Source organism: Ictalurus punctatus, chromosome 22 (genome assembly GCF_001660625.3).
Source record: "Ictalurus punctatus breed USDA103 chromosome 22, Coco_2.0, whole genome shotgun sequence".
Classification (NCBI taxonomy): Eukaryota; Metazoa; Chordata; class Actinopteri; order Siluriformes; family Ictaluridae; genus Ictalurus; species Ictalurus punctatus.
In genome coordinates, this window is record NC_030437.2 from 17,610,482 (window position 1) to 17,630,262 (window position 19,781).

General features: G+C 38.3%; 2 protein-coding genes across 4 annotated transcripts; one reads left to right on the forward strand and one right to left on the reverse strand.

Annotated features, from left to right (window-relative positions):
* Window positions 1-797: 797 nt before the first annotated feature.
* On the reverse strand, window positions 798-10,098 carry tcn2 (transcobalamin II). The gene is made up of 9 exons (XM_017452070.3): window positions 9,880-10,098; window positions 6,813-6,996; window positions 6,139-6,308; window positions 4,781-4,933; window positions 4,483-4,655; window positions 3,846-4,020; window positions 3,380-3,560; window positions 2,436-2,554; window positions 798-1,226 (listed from the first exon to the last, which is right to left on the reverse strand). Exons 1-9 carry the CDS (start codon window positions 9,965-9,967, stop codon window positions 1,165-1,167), a joined length of 1,305 nt encoding a protein of 434 aa, XP_017307559.1. The 5' UTR covers window positions 9,968-10,098; the 3' UTR covers window positions 798-1,164.
* Window positions 10,099-11,882: 1,784 nt separating this feature from the next.
* On the forward strand, window positions 11,883-19,628 carry ccdc117 (coiled-coil domain containing 117). Of its 3 annotated transcripts, XM_017452532.3 has the most exons (6): window positions 11,883-12,025; window positions 13,663-13,820; window positions 15,724-15,774; window positions 16,102-16,362; window positions 16,801-16,944; window positions 17,667-19,628. In XM_017452532.3, the coding sequence occupies exons 2-6, from the start codon at window positions 13,672-13,674 to the stop codon at window positions 17,887-17,889; spliced, it is 828 nt and encodes a 275-aa protein (XP_017308021.1). In that variant the 5' UTR covers window positions 11,883-12,025; window positions 13,663-13,671; the 3' UTR covers window positions 17,890-19,628. The 3 variants fall into 3 exon arrangements, with proteins under 3 accessions (XP_017308021.1, XP_053530240.1, XP_053530239.1); XM_053674264.1 differs by lacking the exons at window positions 11,883-12,025; window positions 13,663-13,820 and adding an exon at window positions 15,019-15,236; XM_053674265.1 differs by lacking the exons at window positions 11,883-12,025; window positions 13,663-13,820; window positions 16,801-16,944 and adding an exon at window positions 14,531-15,236.
* Window positions 19,629-19,781: the final 153 nt, after the last annotated feature.

The window sequence follows — 19,781 nt, forward strand, 5'->3', positions numbered from 1 at the left end:
AGAATGGCGGCTACAAACGAAATCGCCAATATTTTTTAAAATCACAATATGTGTAATAAAATACACAAATCTGAAATATAATAACATTAACAAAGTTTTTTTAAAATAATTAATTAATACCGGCTGGATTAGGAAGGTAAAATACAGTTAGCCAATCATAGCAAAGGAGGCGGGATTTAATGAAAAATATCCTCAACCCATTTATGGTAAAATAAATAAATAAATAAAAGTCCCAATTAATAAAACACATATTTCAGTTGAGCAGTTACAGAACTTAAAAATAGAACACATTATTATTATTATTATTATTATTATTATTATTATTATTATTATTATTATTGCTATTATTACTATTATGATTATTAATACAATAATTCAATAATTTCAATTTCTGTCTAAACTATTGGAGAAACTACATAGCTTTAACACTCAAACATTTTTATAGGTTATTTGCTTTTATCATTTTATGTTGTAAAATTATTCAGATGCTTAAACATATTTAAATAAATGCAAAACTGTCTTCATTTTTTTGTCCCACGAATAGTCAAAACAAAAATAAGGATACATTCTGATACTAAAATTAGATAATTAGTTAAAAGCTGTTACATGGTTAAATGACACTATACAACTAAGCAGTATCACACTCGCAATTGCGCTCTTGTAGTGAATATCAGGACGGCTGTGGTTCGGCTGTAGGCACGAGGCCGCAGGTATTCAGTACGACTGCGAGTGTGATATTGCTTTTATACAACTGTTTCGTAAACAAATTCATATCGAGTAAGTGACACAACAACGTGGCCAAGTATTTTGTTTATTTTTGCTTCGCCAAGAAAAATAGTTCCCAAAGAAGCCACAGCTGGATATAGAGTGCTGCCATGGTAACACCATAGTAACGCGATGGTAACTGACTGATAGTAAGGGTAGTAACAGTTTCAGTGTAATTAACTATTGCTAGAATATTGGAATTGTACGTAGTGAACACAGACAAGCCGCGTGATACACACGGTGAAATGTCCCAGCACTCTTTGATCGCTGCTCGAACCAATCGGATTAGTGGGTCGGAACAACCTGATGTTAAACATCCATTAAAAAAGATAGACGAGCACTAAAAAGTTACTAGTATTATTCTCATTAAAGATTCCCTTGTCTCATTTTGGACCCAGATCAGTAGCCGGTGTTCTTGATGGTGATCTTCTGAGCTGCTTCAACCTTATAGTCCTTTATGCCTGAAAAGAAAAAGCACAGAGTTGAAAAAGTGAGGTTAGTTTCGAGTAGTCCCTTAACGTAAACTATTCTTATTCAAATGATGTAGTGTTTAAAGATTTGATAAAAATGAAAAGTGAAGTAAAATTTAAGCAAAATACATCTTTATGTAAAAGTTTAATCTCAGACATCATGAGTTGCGAGGCTACAACGTCTGTCCATATGGTACGGCCCATAGACGTTTGGTTAGCGGTTTATGCTAAGTGTATTTATTTTAGTCATACGGAGTATCTTCTGAGCAACGTAACAACAAATCTGAGGTAAATGTTGATATTCCTGACAATTTGGTATCATTTTTTACTGTCACATCACCTTTAAGATGTCTGTATAAAATAATTCAAAGCTACATTGTGATCTAAAAAAGGTTGCTAGCACCAGATATCAGCTAACTCTGAGTTTATATCGTTTATAGAGTTGCCTAGCAACAGTGTTCTGATGGCTTTAACCATGTGATCGGTGAAGGTTTTGATTCGTAAACATGAATTCCCTGTAAACCCAGCATGGCTTCTACATGTGTAATATGTTTTATGCTAGTTCTATTACAGATTTGTGTGGAATAGTAGGCAGAATAACGTTTCTCACAATCCTTTAAAATATATATATATATATATATATATATATATATATATATATATATATATATATATATATATATATATATTATTTGGTCATACATTTTTAATGACTTGTATTATCTCAGAGAAAGGTTTGTTATCTCAAGATATAAAAAAATAAAAATGGTTATCTCAGGAAAACATTATATTGTATAAATGACATCGTAACTAACATAAAACTAAAGAAAAAAATTGGATCAAAATATTTCCAACTGCTATAAAATATGTTCATTTGACTATGTATGTGTATATAAATGTAAATATACAGTGTTTGTATATGATATGATGTTTTGTGTGTGTGTGTGTTTGTGTGTGTGTGTTGGAGGTGGGGGAGGAATGTCAGGAATAGCAACCATTCATTGGTCCCCGTGGTCCACAACATTTCGCTGGACCCCATGAGCCAAAAGGTTTACTTTTGCTTACTGAGATGAAGGTTAGGGTTAAATGTAGGTATAGTATAGCATTAATTATCAGCGGTAATAATTATGTCAGCAAAACGCTCTCACAAGGATAATAAGACAAAAGAACTGTGTGCGTGTTGGGGGGGGTCAGTCTTACCCTGAGTCAGTCCTTGTCCGTTTGAAGCAAGATGCCAGTATCTCCGGTCGGTCTGTCGTGCCTGTTCTCCGTTCACTACACTAAGGAACGGCCCCCACAGACTGTCCTCCTTCTCAAACCTGCAGCATAAAAAAACACACACTCTGTAAAACCGAACAGCACGGACTGAGCTTTGCCACAACTACTAAAAATAACAAACACACAAAATGGCCTCCAGGCTCCCACACAGATGATCAGATCAGAACGTAAATACAGCAAAGTATCTCCTTAAACCTCCAGGCAACTTATTTTCATTATTAGCTCTTAACTATGAGCTATAGCTTCTGTGTATGTAAAACATTTTTTTTTAAAAAAGAGAGATGCTTCTGTGAGCAGGTCATTTCATATTAATTCATCTCTAATTCAAAATTAGCAAAGTGTCTGTGTTAGAAACCCATTTTACCTTAGCCACAGAATCTGACTTAGTGCTAGTCACTTAGCATCTTTCTCCTATGAGTAACTGTACAGTAAATGAAACTGGATCTAGCTAGCATTTTATTAATTTTTTTTAGCATTTTGTATGCATAATTCTTAGCACGGTAGCTTACACGTGTTAATTTCAAGTACTTTTACCTCAGGTTTCCCCAAAATAGGAGAGAAAGGAACAAAAAGCAACAGCAAAAAGCTGAAATGACCTACGAGTTTGAGAAAATTGCTTAGTCATGTGGTATAAACACAGCTATTTTTATTTATGTGCCAGGTTGGAGTAAATTGGGAAAAAAAAGTTAGCTAAAGATAGTCAACTAACTTCACCTTACTATTAAGATATAGGCTGCTGTGTAGAAATAGCTCACGCTATGTTGCTAGCTAACAGCATCATAAACTAGCGAAACGTCCTCATGAACGAATTTTTGAGCGTTTTTTGTTCCTTTTTGCGCTTAAACAGTCAGATAAACGATACTGACTTGAAGTTCGCCTGCTGCTGCTGGAGCAGTGTGAGAGTCTCGAGGAGTGAGGTGCCGTTGGGAACGTTGATCTGATAATTGAGGGACGAGCCATCTGCTTTCACCACCTCCAACTCCACCAGCACAAGAACGTTCGTCAGGGTCGGCAGGACGACTGGAACCGGGTCCAGAACGAGCGTATCTGTACAAGTAAACAGATAGCAACATAGCATCGGCATAGCAAAGTTTCACTTTAAAGAAATACAACATTATACTGTGGACACTTCAGAATATTGTCACTAGCCCTGAGTTATATTTGGGACAAGGAAGGTTTAGGTACGTAGAATTTTTGAGAACCAGTTTTGGCCAAAAAATGTCGAATGATGACATGTTAAAATATTTTATCCCTAACGTTTCCACTTCTACTTCGTGATATGTCTGGTTCTAATTGGCGTAACTGAATTGTGAGTGTATTATCTGTACAAACCGTCCTCGTTGAGACATTCCTTGTTCTTCAGGTGGAGGTACGAGCGTTTCTGGAGAGCAGGAAGGGTTTGAGAGATTGCCATGGGATTGTGGTAGGTACCTTTTTTGACATCAGTCCACAGAGCCTTCATAAACTTAGAACACTCATCTACATTGTTGCCCAACGCCAGTAAAGCCTGAAACAGACAAATAGTGCAAATAGTGATAACGACATCTCTGTGGCTTATCTTCACTCAGAATTCTTGTTTTTTTTACCACATTATAGCTGTACTTCGCACTTCTTCATTATGACTGACAGGTACAGAGGCCACGCCTCCTTCAGTACGTATGACAAGCACAGAACCTCCTTCAGAGGGACTGACGGACACAAACGCCACACCTCTTTTGGTACGACTGACAAGCACAGAAGCCACGCCTCCTTCAGTGGGACTGAAAGACAGAAGCCATGCCTCCTTCATTGGGACTGACAGGAACAAATGCCACACCTCCTTTACTGTGACTGGCAGGCACACCAGCACACGCGTCCTTCACTGAGATTTGTGTATTTCAGATTTATATTCTTTAAACAACAACCAGACCCCAGATGAGCAATTTTACTATACAGAAGTCTGATCTATTCAGATCACCCTGAGTCTCACCTGCACAGCCAGGCCGGTGCTGAACTCATTGCCCAAGTGTCCGTCGGCTCGCTCCGAGTCCACAATCTTCTGTTTGATGGTGGCCAGAGCCTTCTCCAACTCCTTCTTGTTTTTAACCGGGGTTTCAGCTTCTTTCAGACACTGCAGAGCTATGCCTGCTATCGCAAGGGTGTCTGGGAAGGGCGAGAAAGAGCGTAGCACATTCAAACACTCTCTCAAAGACACCTTCTTCTGCTGGGATTCAAATGAATAAATCGAAATGAAAAGTGGACGCAGATAGTAAAGCGCGTGAACTCACCCACACTTTCGGAGTCGCCGTGATTGAATGTGCTGTGCAGGGCGGCATGGGTGAGCTTGTGGCTGACATGAGAGCTCACTCTCACTCCGCTTACACACAGAGCCAGAATGCCCAGAGAGTACTGGTAGTAGTTGGTCAGGGGACGATCGCTGACTGAATGAAAAAAAATAAAAACACACAAGATCGCAAACAGGACCTCATTTACACACTTGCCAGTTTATTTGCTTTATAGTTCAAATCAGGTACTTCAGTGCTGTTGATGGGATTTTAAACACTATGTTTACTTAATGTTCACTTTATTAGACCTACATTATTGTTTTTGCGTTTTTTGTGGGTTTTTTGGAGCCGTTAGAGCCCACAGACGTCTGGGATTTACTTCAACAGAACCGAGTAACATTATTGGTTCGATTTGTCATGTTACTTCCTGTTTCTACTTTTGTGACACCAGGGAAAGGCATTTCTATATTTATTGATTAAAAACCCTAACCCTGGAGAGAAGTCCTGGAGATGTTCTCACTGACTACGTTTACACGGACAGCAGTGATCTAATTACTGACCTTATTCTGAATAAGACAGTATTCTGATTAAGGTGTTTACATGAGTCGCTTTTAGAATACTCCTTTCATGTTCAGGTTTTACGCGTTATAGAACATAGATGTCACACGTCGTTACGTCCCCGTGCCACGCCGTCCGACGTCCCTCCAGAATTTCACGTATCGACGTCCAGTTTGTCTTCGTTATGGTACCGTATACAGTTTTGGGTGTTTTTATTTTTAATTTTACGAAAGCTTCAAGTGCGGTTAATTATTTGTCTTGCTGTACGTGCAAATAGACGACTGCTTGAAGCCGTGGGCTGCGTCCCAAACCGTGTACTTACCTACAATATAGTAGATGTATTTCTCCTACTATATAGTAGGCAAGTACGCGGTTTGGGACGTAACCGTGCGCTCTTGTTTGCCGTCAAACGGTCGAGCGCTGCCGTGTGTGTACGTGTCCTGTCGCACAATGCGGTGAAAATTCCAACACGACGTTAATAGTGTGATTAAGGTGTGTACGTGTCTGTAACGCACGTCGATAATGCGACTAAAACAGGAATACTCCACACGTCTTAATTTGTTTTGTGTTTTCTTCGAGTATGACTTTAGCCGGATTAAGGTCATCAATAATCTCTGTTCATATGCTAGTTTCTTAATCAGAGTATCGTCTTAATCGGGTTCATATCGGATTATTGTTGTCCGTGTATACGTATTGAGGGTCTCCTTCTAATCACTATTATCATCATCTCTAATCACTGGATAAATATACATACATAAGCCTAACCCAGGTATGAAAGAAGAAGTGAGAGAGAACCGACTCACTTGCAATGTGCTCCTTCTCCAACTCCATCTGTTTCTTCAGGTGTGTGAGCAGTGGTTCGCTCTTCTCACCCGTCAACAGTGATACATTGCTCAGGTCATGGCAGGAAGCTTTTAACGCCAACACATAGAGGGCGAGGCGGCCCACCACAGGCTTCCCCGTGTTCAAAGTGCTGATGGGAAGACAGACAAGTAACATTTAGTGACAAAGAAGTGGTATTTAGTGCTATGTAGTAATTTAGTATATCGAGTATGGTGATGAATTAGGAGTAACGCTGAATCGATTAGCGAGTTCAAGACGTCCAAGCTTATCCACATGGCTGCAGGCCAAGAGGAACTGGTGGAACAACCAGTGTGGCTTCACATGTGGCTTCGGATTAGGTGGCACGAAAACCTCCAGCTTTTCAACACGAGAGCTTCTGAGTGATCAGACACAGAATTTCCATAATCCAACAATCAGTAAGTGCTTTATCTTGGTCATGGTTGTGGTGGATCTTGGAGCTTATTATCGCAGGAACACTGAGCGTGAGGCGGGAATACACCCAGGATGGGGACGTCACTCCGTTATAGGGCACCATGCAGATACACACATTCACACTCTGGGGAATTTAGAGCAGACAATCCACCTAGATATGGTTGTTGTGGGAAAAAAATTCAAAATGGAAACACCTCAGTACCTCTGAATGTCCTCATGGAACTTGGTCTTGAGCTGGTTGAGGTACTGGCCCTCTTTGATCAGGTTATGCTGGGTGGAGAGGCGCAGGGCGATGTGGATGCTCGGGTTGGGAAGAGACTCCTGATTTTCGGTGGAACGAAGCAGATCCTGGTTCAGCCTGAGCAGGAGATTTTTATTATCCGAGGCTGTGGGGAAAGTGTGGGGGGGAAATATATATATATGTACGTGCAATATATATATAATATATATATATATATATATATATATATATATATATATATATATATATATATATATATATATACACACAGGTGCATCTCAAAAAAATTGAATATCATGGAAAAGTTCATTTTTTTCCATAATTTAATTCAAAAAGTAGAACTTTCATATCTTCAAGATTCACTACACATAAAGTGAAATATTTCAAGCCTTTTTTTGTTTTAATCTCGATGATTACGGCTTACAGCTCACGGAAATCAAAAATCCAGTATCCAGTATGTCATAAATCGGAATTTGAAATTGAGCCTTGAGTATCCTGGGTCTGAAAATGAACTAAGGAGGCTAATGGTGAGCTACACACACTTCATTTTCTTAGGAAACTCACGGCTCGAAATACTATTCTTAGAGCCAACGGTTTTCGTCCGCCTCGGCCGATTGGAAACATTCCTCATGACCCGGTTTCAACGATTGAAACGTATTTGAAAACGATTACGAAATTCAATCCCAGGATACGACTAGTAGATTTCGACTAGAGAGGGGTTATGACTCGAACGTTTTAACGTTTTAGGGACGAGTAAGAAGAACAGAGTGCAGCGATGTTTTAATAGTTCCACTCGGGGTTTTCTTTTCAACAACTTCTAGCCGCGAGGCAACACAAATTAATCATATGATAAACTTTGAGTAGATGGTACAAGCAACGAGTCCAGAAACAATTCGTCCTCCTTAATTTGATGGAGTGTGTTTAAGACAGCTTGGTGCAGAACTAGCTGTCTTTTGGCGTGCGCCGATCCTCCGTTTGTAAAAGTAACTCAAATAAATGAAGTAAAGCTTGAATATTTTTCCTTATTTTCCATGATTATGATTCGATCGTTTGAGATCGATGTGATTTTCGCTTTCTCTCATAAAGGTCTCGTGACGTTTTTGGGTTTCTGTCCTTGTGTATGTTTTTCTCAAAGAGTTTTGTCTATTGTCTTGTGTTTTTCTCTCATGTTTTCCTTAACTGGCCTTGAGTATGCTGCTTGCACGTACATCTGAGTACAAAAGCCAACTGTATCTTATGTTTGGATTAAGATTGAGACTATGAAATGCTTGTAGTGCCCAGTGTGTCTCTGTACGCATAATGAACCATATCTTTGATTATACCCTGGCTCTTGGTCTCCTGATTCTCCAAACATCTTACTTCTGGTGAAGCTGAAGCATTTTAATCATCCAGAAAAGATTTACATCTGATGGAATAGAAGTGTGGGAAAAATATTTTAGCCATTGGATCAGTATATTATTATTATTATTATTATTATTATTATTATTATTATTATTATTGGATTTTTTTCATTATTACATTTCCTCTCCTTTACTTTCATTTTATTTTCTCAGTTTCAGAAGGAATTTTTGTTTTGTTTTAATTCACATTGTAATTCATTCATGCACACACATTTTTTCCCCTCTGGCACAGTTTCATCATATTTGATCAGATGTGTTTAGACAGATATGCGCAGCACAGAACAAACTGAGCTGAAAAACAGTCGACTCGGGTCTCAGGATTTTGCAATACATTAAGAAACTTACCTGGAGCACATGAATCATAACATCAACAAAAAAAAAAACCTTTACTAAAGAGTTCACGACCCCATGTTTCTCAACCCCAACACACAGCAGGGGAGCACACACACGCGCACACACACACACACACACACACACAGATATATGTAGCTATCTCTACAAACACTGCTAAATAAACTCAGAGAGCAAAGTACATAGGAAAATGTCCGTGATGATGAAATTCTGAAGTTTTCCATAATCATTTAACTCAGTGGGAGCGACGGAGGCACGAGACGTTAATTATAAATAAATAATAATCGGGTTGGTCTGGCATGACTTCCTTCAACGAAATAAAATCCAAACAGTGTTCAAATATACAACCTACATTATATTAATATATTAAATAATACAACCCCAATTCCAAAAAAGGTGGGACGCTGTGTACAATGTAAATAAAAACAATGCAATGATTTGCAAGTCTCATGTACCATTTTAAGGAAAAAAAATAAGGTAATTTTGAATTTCATGGCCGCAACACGTCTCAAAAAAGTTGGGACGGAGGCAACAAAAGGCTGGAAAAGTAAGTGTTAGTAAAAAGAAACAGCTGGAGGTTAAAAGAAACAGCTGGAGGTTAATTGGAAATGGGTCAGTAACATGATTGGGGATAAAAAAGAGTATCTTGGAGAGATACGTTATCTTACATGATCTTACATTAATTACATTATCTCGACAGTCTTTTGAGGTTATTCTGCAGCAAAATCTTAACATAAATAATTGTATAAATATAATAATACATACATATGTATGGTGGGTCGTGTAAATGGGTAGTGAGAAAAATACAGAGAAGTGGTTTTATCTCAAATCTTTGGTTTTTAACAGAAAACAAATCGAGCAAATAAATAAATAAGACTAATAATAATAATAATAATAACAACAACAACAATAATAATAAACAGAAAAGAAATACAAAATTCTATTAATTTCAGTGTATATGTTGTTAATGTATATAGTCCAATGACTTAAGTATTAGAAGCATTAAGCAAACATAATTGTTTCATTTTATTCCTTAAGGTTTCACCTATAAATTAGTGTTATAGAAATTAAATCTAGTTTTGTTAAAACTATATTGTACATTTTAAATGGCCATTTCTATCCTACGTGTTTGAACTGAAAGCTTTTATATTAAAGTATAGTTCTATAACATGTTTATAACTATAATATGATATAAGTAGTGTGTGTGTGTGTGTGAGAGAGAGAGAGAGAGAGAGAGAGAGAGAGAGAGAGAGAGAGAGATGAGAAAGAATAATCACCTGCTGTATTGGCTACAGTCAGAGCAAACAGAGCCGCTATAACGCAGAAAATCATCTTCATCTGGGCTGAGCTACAAAATAAACCCATGACACGGATTTACACTGCAGTCAGGAAATTACCGACTCTTTTTTTTTTTTTTTTTTTTTTACAATTACTTCCTTTCACGAATAGCGTGGCGTGAATGGACGAAGCAACTTTGGGTCAGCTATTTATTTAGACGTTGAAATGTACGGTCCCGTACGTCACGTGACAAATTATCACAACAAAGGGCGGGGTCAAAGAGAGCGGAAATGCAAATGAGTGCTTGTTTTTTGGGGGGTCTTCGCTTTAATTGCAATAATGTTGTTATTAAATTTCAATACGATCTCGCGTGTGAGTAAATAAATAAATAAAATAACATAAATAAATAAATGGGTTTGTTTACTTTATAACCGGAAGTGGACTTCAAACGTCATCTAACGGACTAGAGGTCGCTTCAGTATTTTTTTTGTTGTTGTTGACATTCACTTGTTGATATTAAACTTTTATACGATCTGCCTCTCACAAAAATTTACTTTAAAACAACTCGTCCTTCTATGTGTTTACACTGTGGATTTGTTCACGATTAAGCCAGAAGTGGAATACCAAAGTTTTTTTGTGACGGTTTCTTTGTTGTTGGTGTTGTTGTTGTTGTTGTTTTACATTTTTTTTATTGCAAGAAAACAAAACAGCACTGCATTGAAATATAATAACATAAAAGAAAAAAAGGAAGCGAAAAAAAAACAATAGCACCTCAATCAGTAAGAAAAATATGATCATAATTCTTCAGAAGCTTGTTATTCTTATTGTTATAAATGAGGATAATAGATTTTACAATAAGAGAAATCTCGGCAAGAAAGATATCAAGTCTAGGCAAAATCTTGAGAAATTTGTTTTTGTTAAATACAAAATTTACAGTGCAACACAAAGAAATTAACAAGATCAATAGCATGGCCACTGCCAGAAAAATAAAGAAATATATCCTTCAATGAAAATTTAAAATCATATTGCCAACGTCATGTAACAGACTACAGGTGACTTTACAGTCCCCGTAGTTAGGTACTTTGGAATTTTAATTAGCAAATAGGCCTCCTATATTATATTATTTATATAATATTAGAGAGATCTTAACCAAAGACAAAAGTGTATTTTCTAATGCTGTTGTGAAGGGTAAACAAGATTATCCTTCTTCTTCTTTTCAGAATCTGTGGTTAGATATTAATAAAAATGTCATTCCAAACAAAGCCAAAGAAATTCATTTAAAAATAATAAATCGATATTATCCTTGCAGTAAGAAACAATCCTACATTTTATTTTGCAATTTTGATTATACAGAATTATTTTCAAGTCTCTGGATTCGCTAATTATTTAAGATTATTCACATAACTGATATACCCATCTTGTTTATGGATTATGATGATACTGGTTTAGTGGAGATTGACAATACAATCACAATATAATTCCCTTTTTGGGGAATATCACATTCACAAAGCAAAATAGATGTCAATTGTACAAAAGATTAGATTATTTTCCCACTGATTTAAAGAAAGAAAACTGATTTTAATGATTCTTTCATTTCTATCTTTGCTTTTGAAAAAAAAAAAAAAATTACTGATGTGGCAGCTATAGGGTTCATTTTTGTTGTAAGGTGAAAGTGGTAACATTTCCCGGCAAACATGTATTTGTGAATGTTTATACTTTTTGCTAGTATTCCATTGTTGAAAAATCAATCAATCAATACATAAATAAATAAATAAATAAAAAGATTTTACAGTCCCATCCGTCACGTTAGAAGCTTCAAATACTTTTAAAAGAAAAGAAAATACCACCTTTACGGCGCAAAAATAGTAATAATGATAAAAACACCTCATATATCTGTGTTTGAATGATGGATTTGCGTCCTTTTTGTCGAAGCTAAACGGAAGTGGACTACAAACGTCAGCTAACGGACTACAAATCCCATCAGTCGCGCGCGTTCTAGAATTTTATCGCGTGTTCTCAAGCTCACGCGCAGTCTCGCATGTGTGTGTTTTGTCAGTGGTAGCGAAGTTGCTAGCTTCAGATTCATTTCTTCCTGAGTTGTTTATCTGTTCTCCCCCGCCGTAATTTCTGTGCTCGCTAACTGAGGTAAGTGTTTTCTCCTCGAAGTAGCGACTTAAACACCAGAATGTTATGCGGTATTAGTTTAAAGTATTTATTATACCGTCGAAAGGATATATAACTTTGCAGCCTGCGTTCGGCCCAAAATAGTTTAATCTAGATGGGCGGTGTGTTCCAAATGGCGGCTTCTTGTCAACCGTAGTGCACTAGATAGGGAGGGAATAGATCGGGTTTAGCTCCCTGTGTAGGAAGGTAGAGTAGGGACGGTGCAGGTATGTGGGATTAGGTGCATTAAGGGGGTTGAACCGCACAACGATGTAAGAAACTGACAGCTGCAATAACAGAATTGTTAATACAGTTTAAATAGACGAAGTTATACATGTTTGTGCCGCGAAAAAGAGAAAATGTGATGTTTATTTAATGCTATGTTTGCCAACATAGCTGTAATAATGTACGTTTTATAATTATGGATATTTTTTTTGATGCTTGCTCATTCTCACAGGGCGATACGACCAAAATATCATATCACGATACTTAAAGATATAAAACGATATAATATCGGTTTGGTAAAAAGGTTAGATACTGAAATGATTGTTAGTTTAACTAAGTTACTAATAATTGCATTAAATCAGTTGCTTCCAAGTTACAACGTTTGTCATTATTATTATTTTTTAATGTTATTTTATATACATTTATGTGTGTGTGTGTGTGTGTGTGTAAGTTTTTTTTCCCCTCAAGCATTATTAAAGAATGAAAAATGTAATGAAATATTCGGTAATTAAATATATAGATAATTATATGTCGAGCTGAATAAATAATGAACTGTAGCCTGAAAATGTTTTTATTGAAATAAATATTTATAGACGTCACTGACGTTAAGCATGTTATTTTGTTTAAAGGTGCGTTAGGCGAGAAAGTCTGTTACGGTTAAACGCGTGGATAAGATTCTAACGGATTTATTTACTCGTTGACCCCACCCCCATTTGCACCCATGTACACAAAGCTCCGCCCCCAAATCCTATGACGGTTCAGTTAGAGTTTGCATGAGCCAGGAGCTTTGACCGCCCGAAAGCCGAGTTACAGCTCTGTATTGTAGCGATTTATTTCTATAGATGTGATGTGGTGTTGGGGGGCGTGGCTATAAAATGACTGACAGGACACCAATCCAAATATAAACAAACGTTGCAGACCGGAAAACAGGTTTCCAAACTGGGTTGTTGTTGTTTTTTCCAGCGGAAAAAAATACATGATACACGTGGATTATTGAATTATTTTTTGGAGAAATTTTAAATAATTTTCAACATACTGTTAAAAAAAATAAACAATATTGACTGTTGCACTTTTTTTTTTTTTAATGAAATAATGAAAATGAGTGACGTGAAATGAACCCTAAAACACTTAACTATATTCAACCCCGATTCCAAAAAAGTTGGGTTTGCTTTAGTCTTCACAATTTTACGTTGAGGAACGTTATTGCATTCTGTTTTCAGTATTATTTCCGTGGATATCGTGATACCTGCGATATCTCAGAAAGGTATATTTTGTTATCATTTATCTCGATGTTGATGTAATATATCGTCATATTGCCCAGCTCTGTGGTTCATCGTTGTTATTTTTTAAAATCTTTTTGTTGTTGTTGTTGTTGTTGTTGTTGTTGTTTACAGACAGACAGCATGCAGAGTGCCAGTCCAGGGAGCAGGGATCTAGGCTACTTCCCCTCCATATACTCTTCCCTTCCACACTTCACCGTTCCTGATATGAGCATCTCAAAGGGACAAACCGGTGGCTCACTCCACCTCCCGGGAAGCTCCATGACCAACTCGTGAGTGGCGCTGCTTATAACAGGGCTCAATCTCATAGGCACATACGCTGTGGTGGTCAGGTGTCCACATACTTTTGACCATAGTGTATTTTATACTTAAGCCACATAGTCATTACACACACACGTATGTCGCTACAAACTGATCCAGTATCACAACCCTGCTTTCCAGTCAGAATATTTTGCTTTACATTTCATCTAGTAACTGATGATGATTTATATTTATTGTTCTATATTTATATTTCCCAAAACAGTACTACACTTTGCGTCAGGGCTGAGCGATACGACTATATAATATCGATATCGTAATAAATTACATCGCAGTAAACCTTCCAGAGATATCACAGACATCATGAAACCTCCTGTAATTTTAGTTTGTTTGGGTTTTTTTGGGCAGGAGCGTGGGGGGGTAAATAATTACAAACTGACTGCTAGCATCTAATGTGATGTAAAAATTTTCTACATAACCTTGGTAACGTATGTAATCTTGGTTAAAATGTTTTGTTTTTTTTTGTATTATTATTATTATTGTCTTTTTCAGTCTTTCATATCTGAATTTGTTTGAGTTTTCTTTCAATAATTTTTTTAAAATATAAATTTATTATAAATGTGTTTATTATTAATAATAATGATTTATAACAGTTGTTTTTAAATATTCTGCTATTTTGGCATCAGGCCTGAGATGAGATTTGTTTATACGGATCCTGAACGTGACTGTAAATATTGTTTTATATGATGTGATTGGGTTCTTATAGCAATTAAGATCGCGGAGCCCAAAATTCAGAGACACTGAGACAGTTGTGCCTCGTCTTGTTTAGAGGCGCTGTCAGGGTCGAGTCCCTGGTCTCCCAGAGGCCGTATAAATTATAATTATCCTACATAACAGCCAAGAGAGCTCTTAAGGCATGTTCACATATACAGTGATCGTATAGTGATGGCACGACACCTAGTCGCCAGTAGGCGTTCCTACTACTGGTTGCCGTAGTAACATTTATCAGTGGGTGGCGTTTTATTGCTGCTAAAATGAAAGATTCTGGACGGAGAACATTTGTATGTACAATTCACCAGCGCACATATATATATACATACATACACATGAACGGTCAAAAGTTTGTGGACACTCGACTGAAATGTTTCTCATGATGTTAAAAACCTTTTGATCTGAAGGTGTGTGATTTAAACGTGTGAAATCGGTGTCGTAGACAAAAATATAATCATGCCAACGTATTCATTTCTTTCATTAGAAAACATTTTATTGATTTTTAAACGGACGACTCGGAGGGAAATAATCCGAAAAGCAGCCGATAAGAGTCCGGCGTCGGTGGGAACTCCTTTAATACCGTTTAAAAAGCATCTCAGGGAAATTCCTCAGGAAATCGGTCGAGAAAACGCCGAGAATACATTTCTGGAAATTTCTAGGTGAAAAGCATGTCTACTTTGAAGATGCTAAAATATTATTATTATTATTTTATATTATAATTATTTTGATTTATTTTGGATTTTTTTTTTTTATAACGACATAATTCCCATAGTTCCATTTGTGTTCCTCCGGAGTTTTGATGACTTTATTATTATAATTCTAAAATGTGGAAAAAATACATTAAAAAAAATATAGAACGAGTATGTCTGAACTTTTGACCGGTAGTGTACAGCGGGGGAAATAAGTATTGAACGTGTCAACATTTTTTTCAGTAAATAAATTTCCAATGAGGTTATTCACATGAAGATTTCACCAGACTTCAGTATTAATTCAAGAAATCCACACATTAACGTCCATAAATGAAGTTACGTGTAATGAAGCAGAATGACGCAGGAAAAAAACAGCCTAGAAGCAGACGCCGGTTTTTATTATAATTAAGTTATTGTATGTACATGTAAACTGATCTTCTGTCCTCTATTGTTGTAGGAGCTGGGAGAGGAGATGTCTGAGGAAGCACAGGAGAAGAACAGACGATGAGTACGTGTTCGCTGTGTTTTTTTGGGCGGATTTTTATTCATTTATTTGTTTGTTTGTTTGTTTTTAAATCTCGCGACTTGTCCGAACAACGAAATGCCCAGTCCTTTCAGAAACGGAGCCTCTTCCGTCCTTTGAAGTCCTTTGAGGTTCTTGTCTCATTTGAGCGCTCAAGCTTATTTTACACGGCTCTACACTTCGCATTGCGCTTCTGCAGGATTCGTACTGATGGGTCTGACGAGTTATGTTTCTCAGGCCTGTTTATGATTAACGACACCGATCGGGGTCACTGATGTCGATCGTTTTCCTCGTGTGTGTGTGTGTATATAGAGGCTGCAGCGCCAAAAGACAGAAGATGATGGACGAGGGCGAATCCGATCCCTCGGAGGACACGAGCTCCAGCTTAGACCCGGGGTGGTTAACCGAGTGCGCGACCGGTTCTCCCACAGCTCGGCACTGCGCTACGGCCGTCTCGCCGTGCCCAAACACCCAGTGCAATCAGAACCCTTTACCCGCCGCCAGGCCGGAGACGGAGGGCTCCTGTATGGAGGTGGAGGCGGCGCAGAGGAAGCTGCAGGAGATCGAGAACAGGTGAGAGAGACTTATACACCCGATCAGAGTAAACATTGTCTCTCTATTCAGACCGGTTTTCACTATTGTATCATTCCAAAAAATAAGAATAGAAGAAAAGAGAAACTCGCATATATATACGTGGAGGAGTTCACATATGTGTGTGTATGTATGTATGTATGTATGTGTATATATATATAGGATTGTACTATAGATATTAGATATTATTCATAAAGTTGTTCTTTTACATAACTCGTTAACTAGCTTTCCATATGTTAGCTAACCAGAATATAGGACGAATATGAATAAAATTTCCCCCGTTTTGGTTGTGTTTCTCCATCTTCCAACATTTGTACAAGCTAGCTGGTACGCATGGACTGGGTTTAACACCAAGGGTGCCTGTGCGCGCGCGTATGTGTGTGTGTGTGTGTGTGCGTGCGCGCGCATGTGTGTGTTCAGAATAACTCTGGAGGATGACAGCGATGAGGATCTGGACGTAGAGCCGCCTCAGCGCAGACCCGTGCTCGTGCTGTCTGACAGCCTGAGGGAAGGGCTACAGCGCGGCATTGGCGACATTCTCCCTCATACAGTAGCACAATTAGTGTGAGTGTACAGAATACACACAACAATACGACACCCGAATTGGCCGAAACGGTACACTACCGGTCAAAAGTTTGTGGACGCCCGAGTGAAATGGTTCTCATGATGTTAAAAAGATTTTGATCTGAAGGTGTGTGATTAAACGTGTGAAATCGGTGTCGTAGACAAAAATATAATCGTGTCGACGTATCCGTTTCTTTCATTAAAAAAAACTAACAGTTTATTCACAAAAGCATATTTATTTTAAACAGACGACTCGGAGCGAAATATTCCGAAAATACATTCCTGGAAATTCTAGACGAAAAGCGTGTCTACTTTGTAGATGCTTTTTGATTTATTTATTATTTTTTTATCACAACATAATTCCCATCGTTCCATTTGTGTTACTCCAGAGTTTTGGTGACTTTATTATAATTCTAAAACGTGGAAAAATAAATAAGAATAAAGAATGAGCGTGTCTAAACTTTTGACTGGTAGTGTACACGAGATATCCGAGAGTATGTGAACAATGCCGCTCTCGTAGCAGTTGCACGCAAACGTACAGTACGTGTGGTGACGGCGACATGTACGTGAGTCGGGAGTAAAGAAAGAAAAAAGAATTTGTGTTCAGATTTCTACAACATGAGGTACTGAAATAGTTGGTCAGAAGATTTCCGATGTCCATTGTTAAAAGCACAAGATATATCTCATCTAAGGATATAAAGCTATATCCTTAACCCATGCAGGAGCCGCTCGTGTATGGAGCTGGTGCTGTGGCGCCCCCCGGAGGACCCGCTCACCCAGCAGCTGAAGGACTCTCTCCAGAGACAGCAGCGTAAACAGCAGCCAGTGTGCAGACAGACCCCGACACCCATCCCCATCCCTAAAGGGGCGGACGAGCGCACCTTCAGCCCCCTCGCCTGCCCTCCTGCGTCCTCCAGCTCCACAGAGGAGGACATGGAGCTATAGACTCGTCTACGAGCGTGGAACTGACTTTCTCCGTCGAGCTTCGACCGGAGGTTTTCGGGTTTTGTCGCTTCTGCCAACGCGTCAAAAGTTCGAGCTCTTGGTATTGCACTACAAAAACGAAACGCGAGTTTTAGTGCCATGTCTTGCATCACGCGCCGTACGTCTCTTTTGTTTGCTGCTTCGGACCGTATTTCGGTGACGGGATAACCGGGTTTGTGTCGCAGGCTCAAAACCACACTACTACCGTGCACGTCTACGAACGCTCACATCACGCAGATGCGGTGTAAGTGTTATGTAATGTGACAACATGGCTGTTCATTTCCATCCGTGCCAGTGAGCCATCATACAGGATATTTACGCTTCAGGTTGTCTCATGTGTTCCAAAAGTAATCTGTAGCACTGCATAACAAATCCCACAGCTCCTTAGTGTTTTGTAACACTTCTTGGTGTAGGGTGTACTTGCATTATAGTGTACTATTATCAGAAAACGTCCTCTCAGCAGTTCTTCATCCGTCAGATGTCTTTTCCTCAGCTTACAGGTGTGGAAAATGATCCGTTTCAGTCTCGGTGGCATCCGGCGCATACGTGCGACAAGAATTCCTCGGGGTGGGGTGGGGGAGAAGAAGAGAAAAGCTTTTTAATCAACACTCGGTTGTAATTGAGTTGTAAGGGCGGTTGTTGTTGAGTGAGGAATGGGACAGAGTGGCACTCTGTTACAGGAAAATAATCAACAGCGGGTTGATTGATCGTGACAACGAAGCGGAGTTTCCTGAAATGTTTTATTCCTCTTATTCTACACCGATATACTTAAACGAGTATTTAAACAATGACACGCCATACTTTTTACCCCCTTCTCTCTCTCTCTCTCTCAATCCCCCCCCCAGCAGCTATTCTGTTACAGCTTTAACCTCTAACTGTTCCAAAGCACTAACAGTGGAGACTCCTTCCATAAATGTCCAATAAACATTTTCTCCTCGCCGAAACTTACACCGCATCGACGAATACACGCGTTTAAAAAATAAAAACGTTTACGTAGCGTACGAGTCCCTGCGAACGAGCCGTTTCTATAGCAGCGATAACGAGCGCACCGACTCGTATAAACCCGCGTCAACGCAGCCGCACTACCGTCAGAGCTGCAGACCAATCAGAATCGAGAATTCAGCATTTCCTGATATTTCTGGTATATTCTCTGCGCCCTCAGACCCACACGAGCACGGCGCGTAGTCTTCCTCGTGAAGACGGCGTCCCGTCTCTGAATGCGTGAGCGAAGTACGAGTTATACGTGTTTTGTAAAGTAAGCGTTTTCTGGTCATTTTTTTCACTACAGAGAAAAGCCGCAAAATTCCCCGGACGCTGCGGAGAACACGTTTTCGTGCAAACGTCTGGAAGCTGTGAACCCTTTTTTGTTTTTTTTTTTCCCCCCCTTTCTTTTTTTATTTTTATTTTTTTCTAAATGAAATGCTTTTCTTTTGTGAGCACGTCGTATAAAATGTTCCACCTCACAAAATTAATAAAAAAAAGGCAATGTTAAATTCAAACGAGGAATATTATAGCAAGTGTAGAACGTTCTGCTGTACATCCGCCAGGCTTGCACTCCTACGGAGAATACAAGACGTGACGATATTTCGTGTCTTTCTTCCTGTTTGCTTTTCAGCTTTTTGAATGTACAAATCATTTTAACAAGCTGTGTAAAGTCGGGCCTGTTTTTCTTTAATAAAATTAGAGATGTACTTATGGAAGAGGTTGTGAATGTGTTTACTGATCAAAAAAAATCATAATAAAACACAGTGTAGAAAATAGTCAAGCCTAAACAGTTCGTGATATTTGATTACAGTTGATGAAAACAAATACAGTAAATTGTGTAATCATGCAGGGATTCAATTATTAACCGA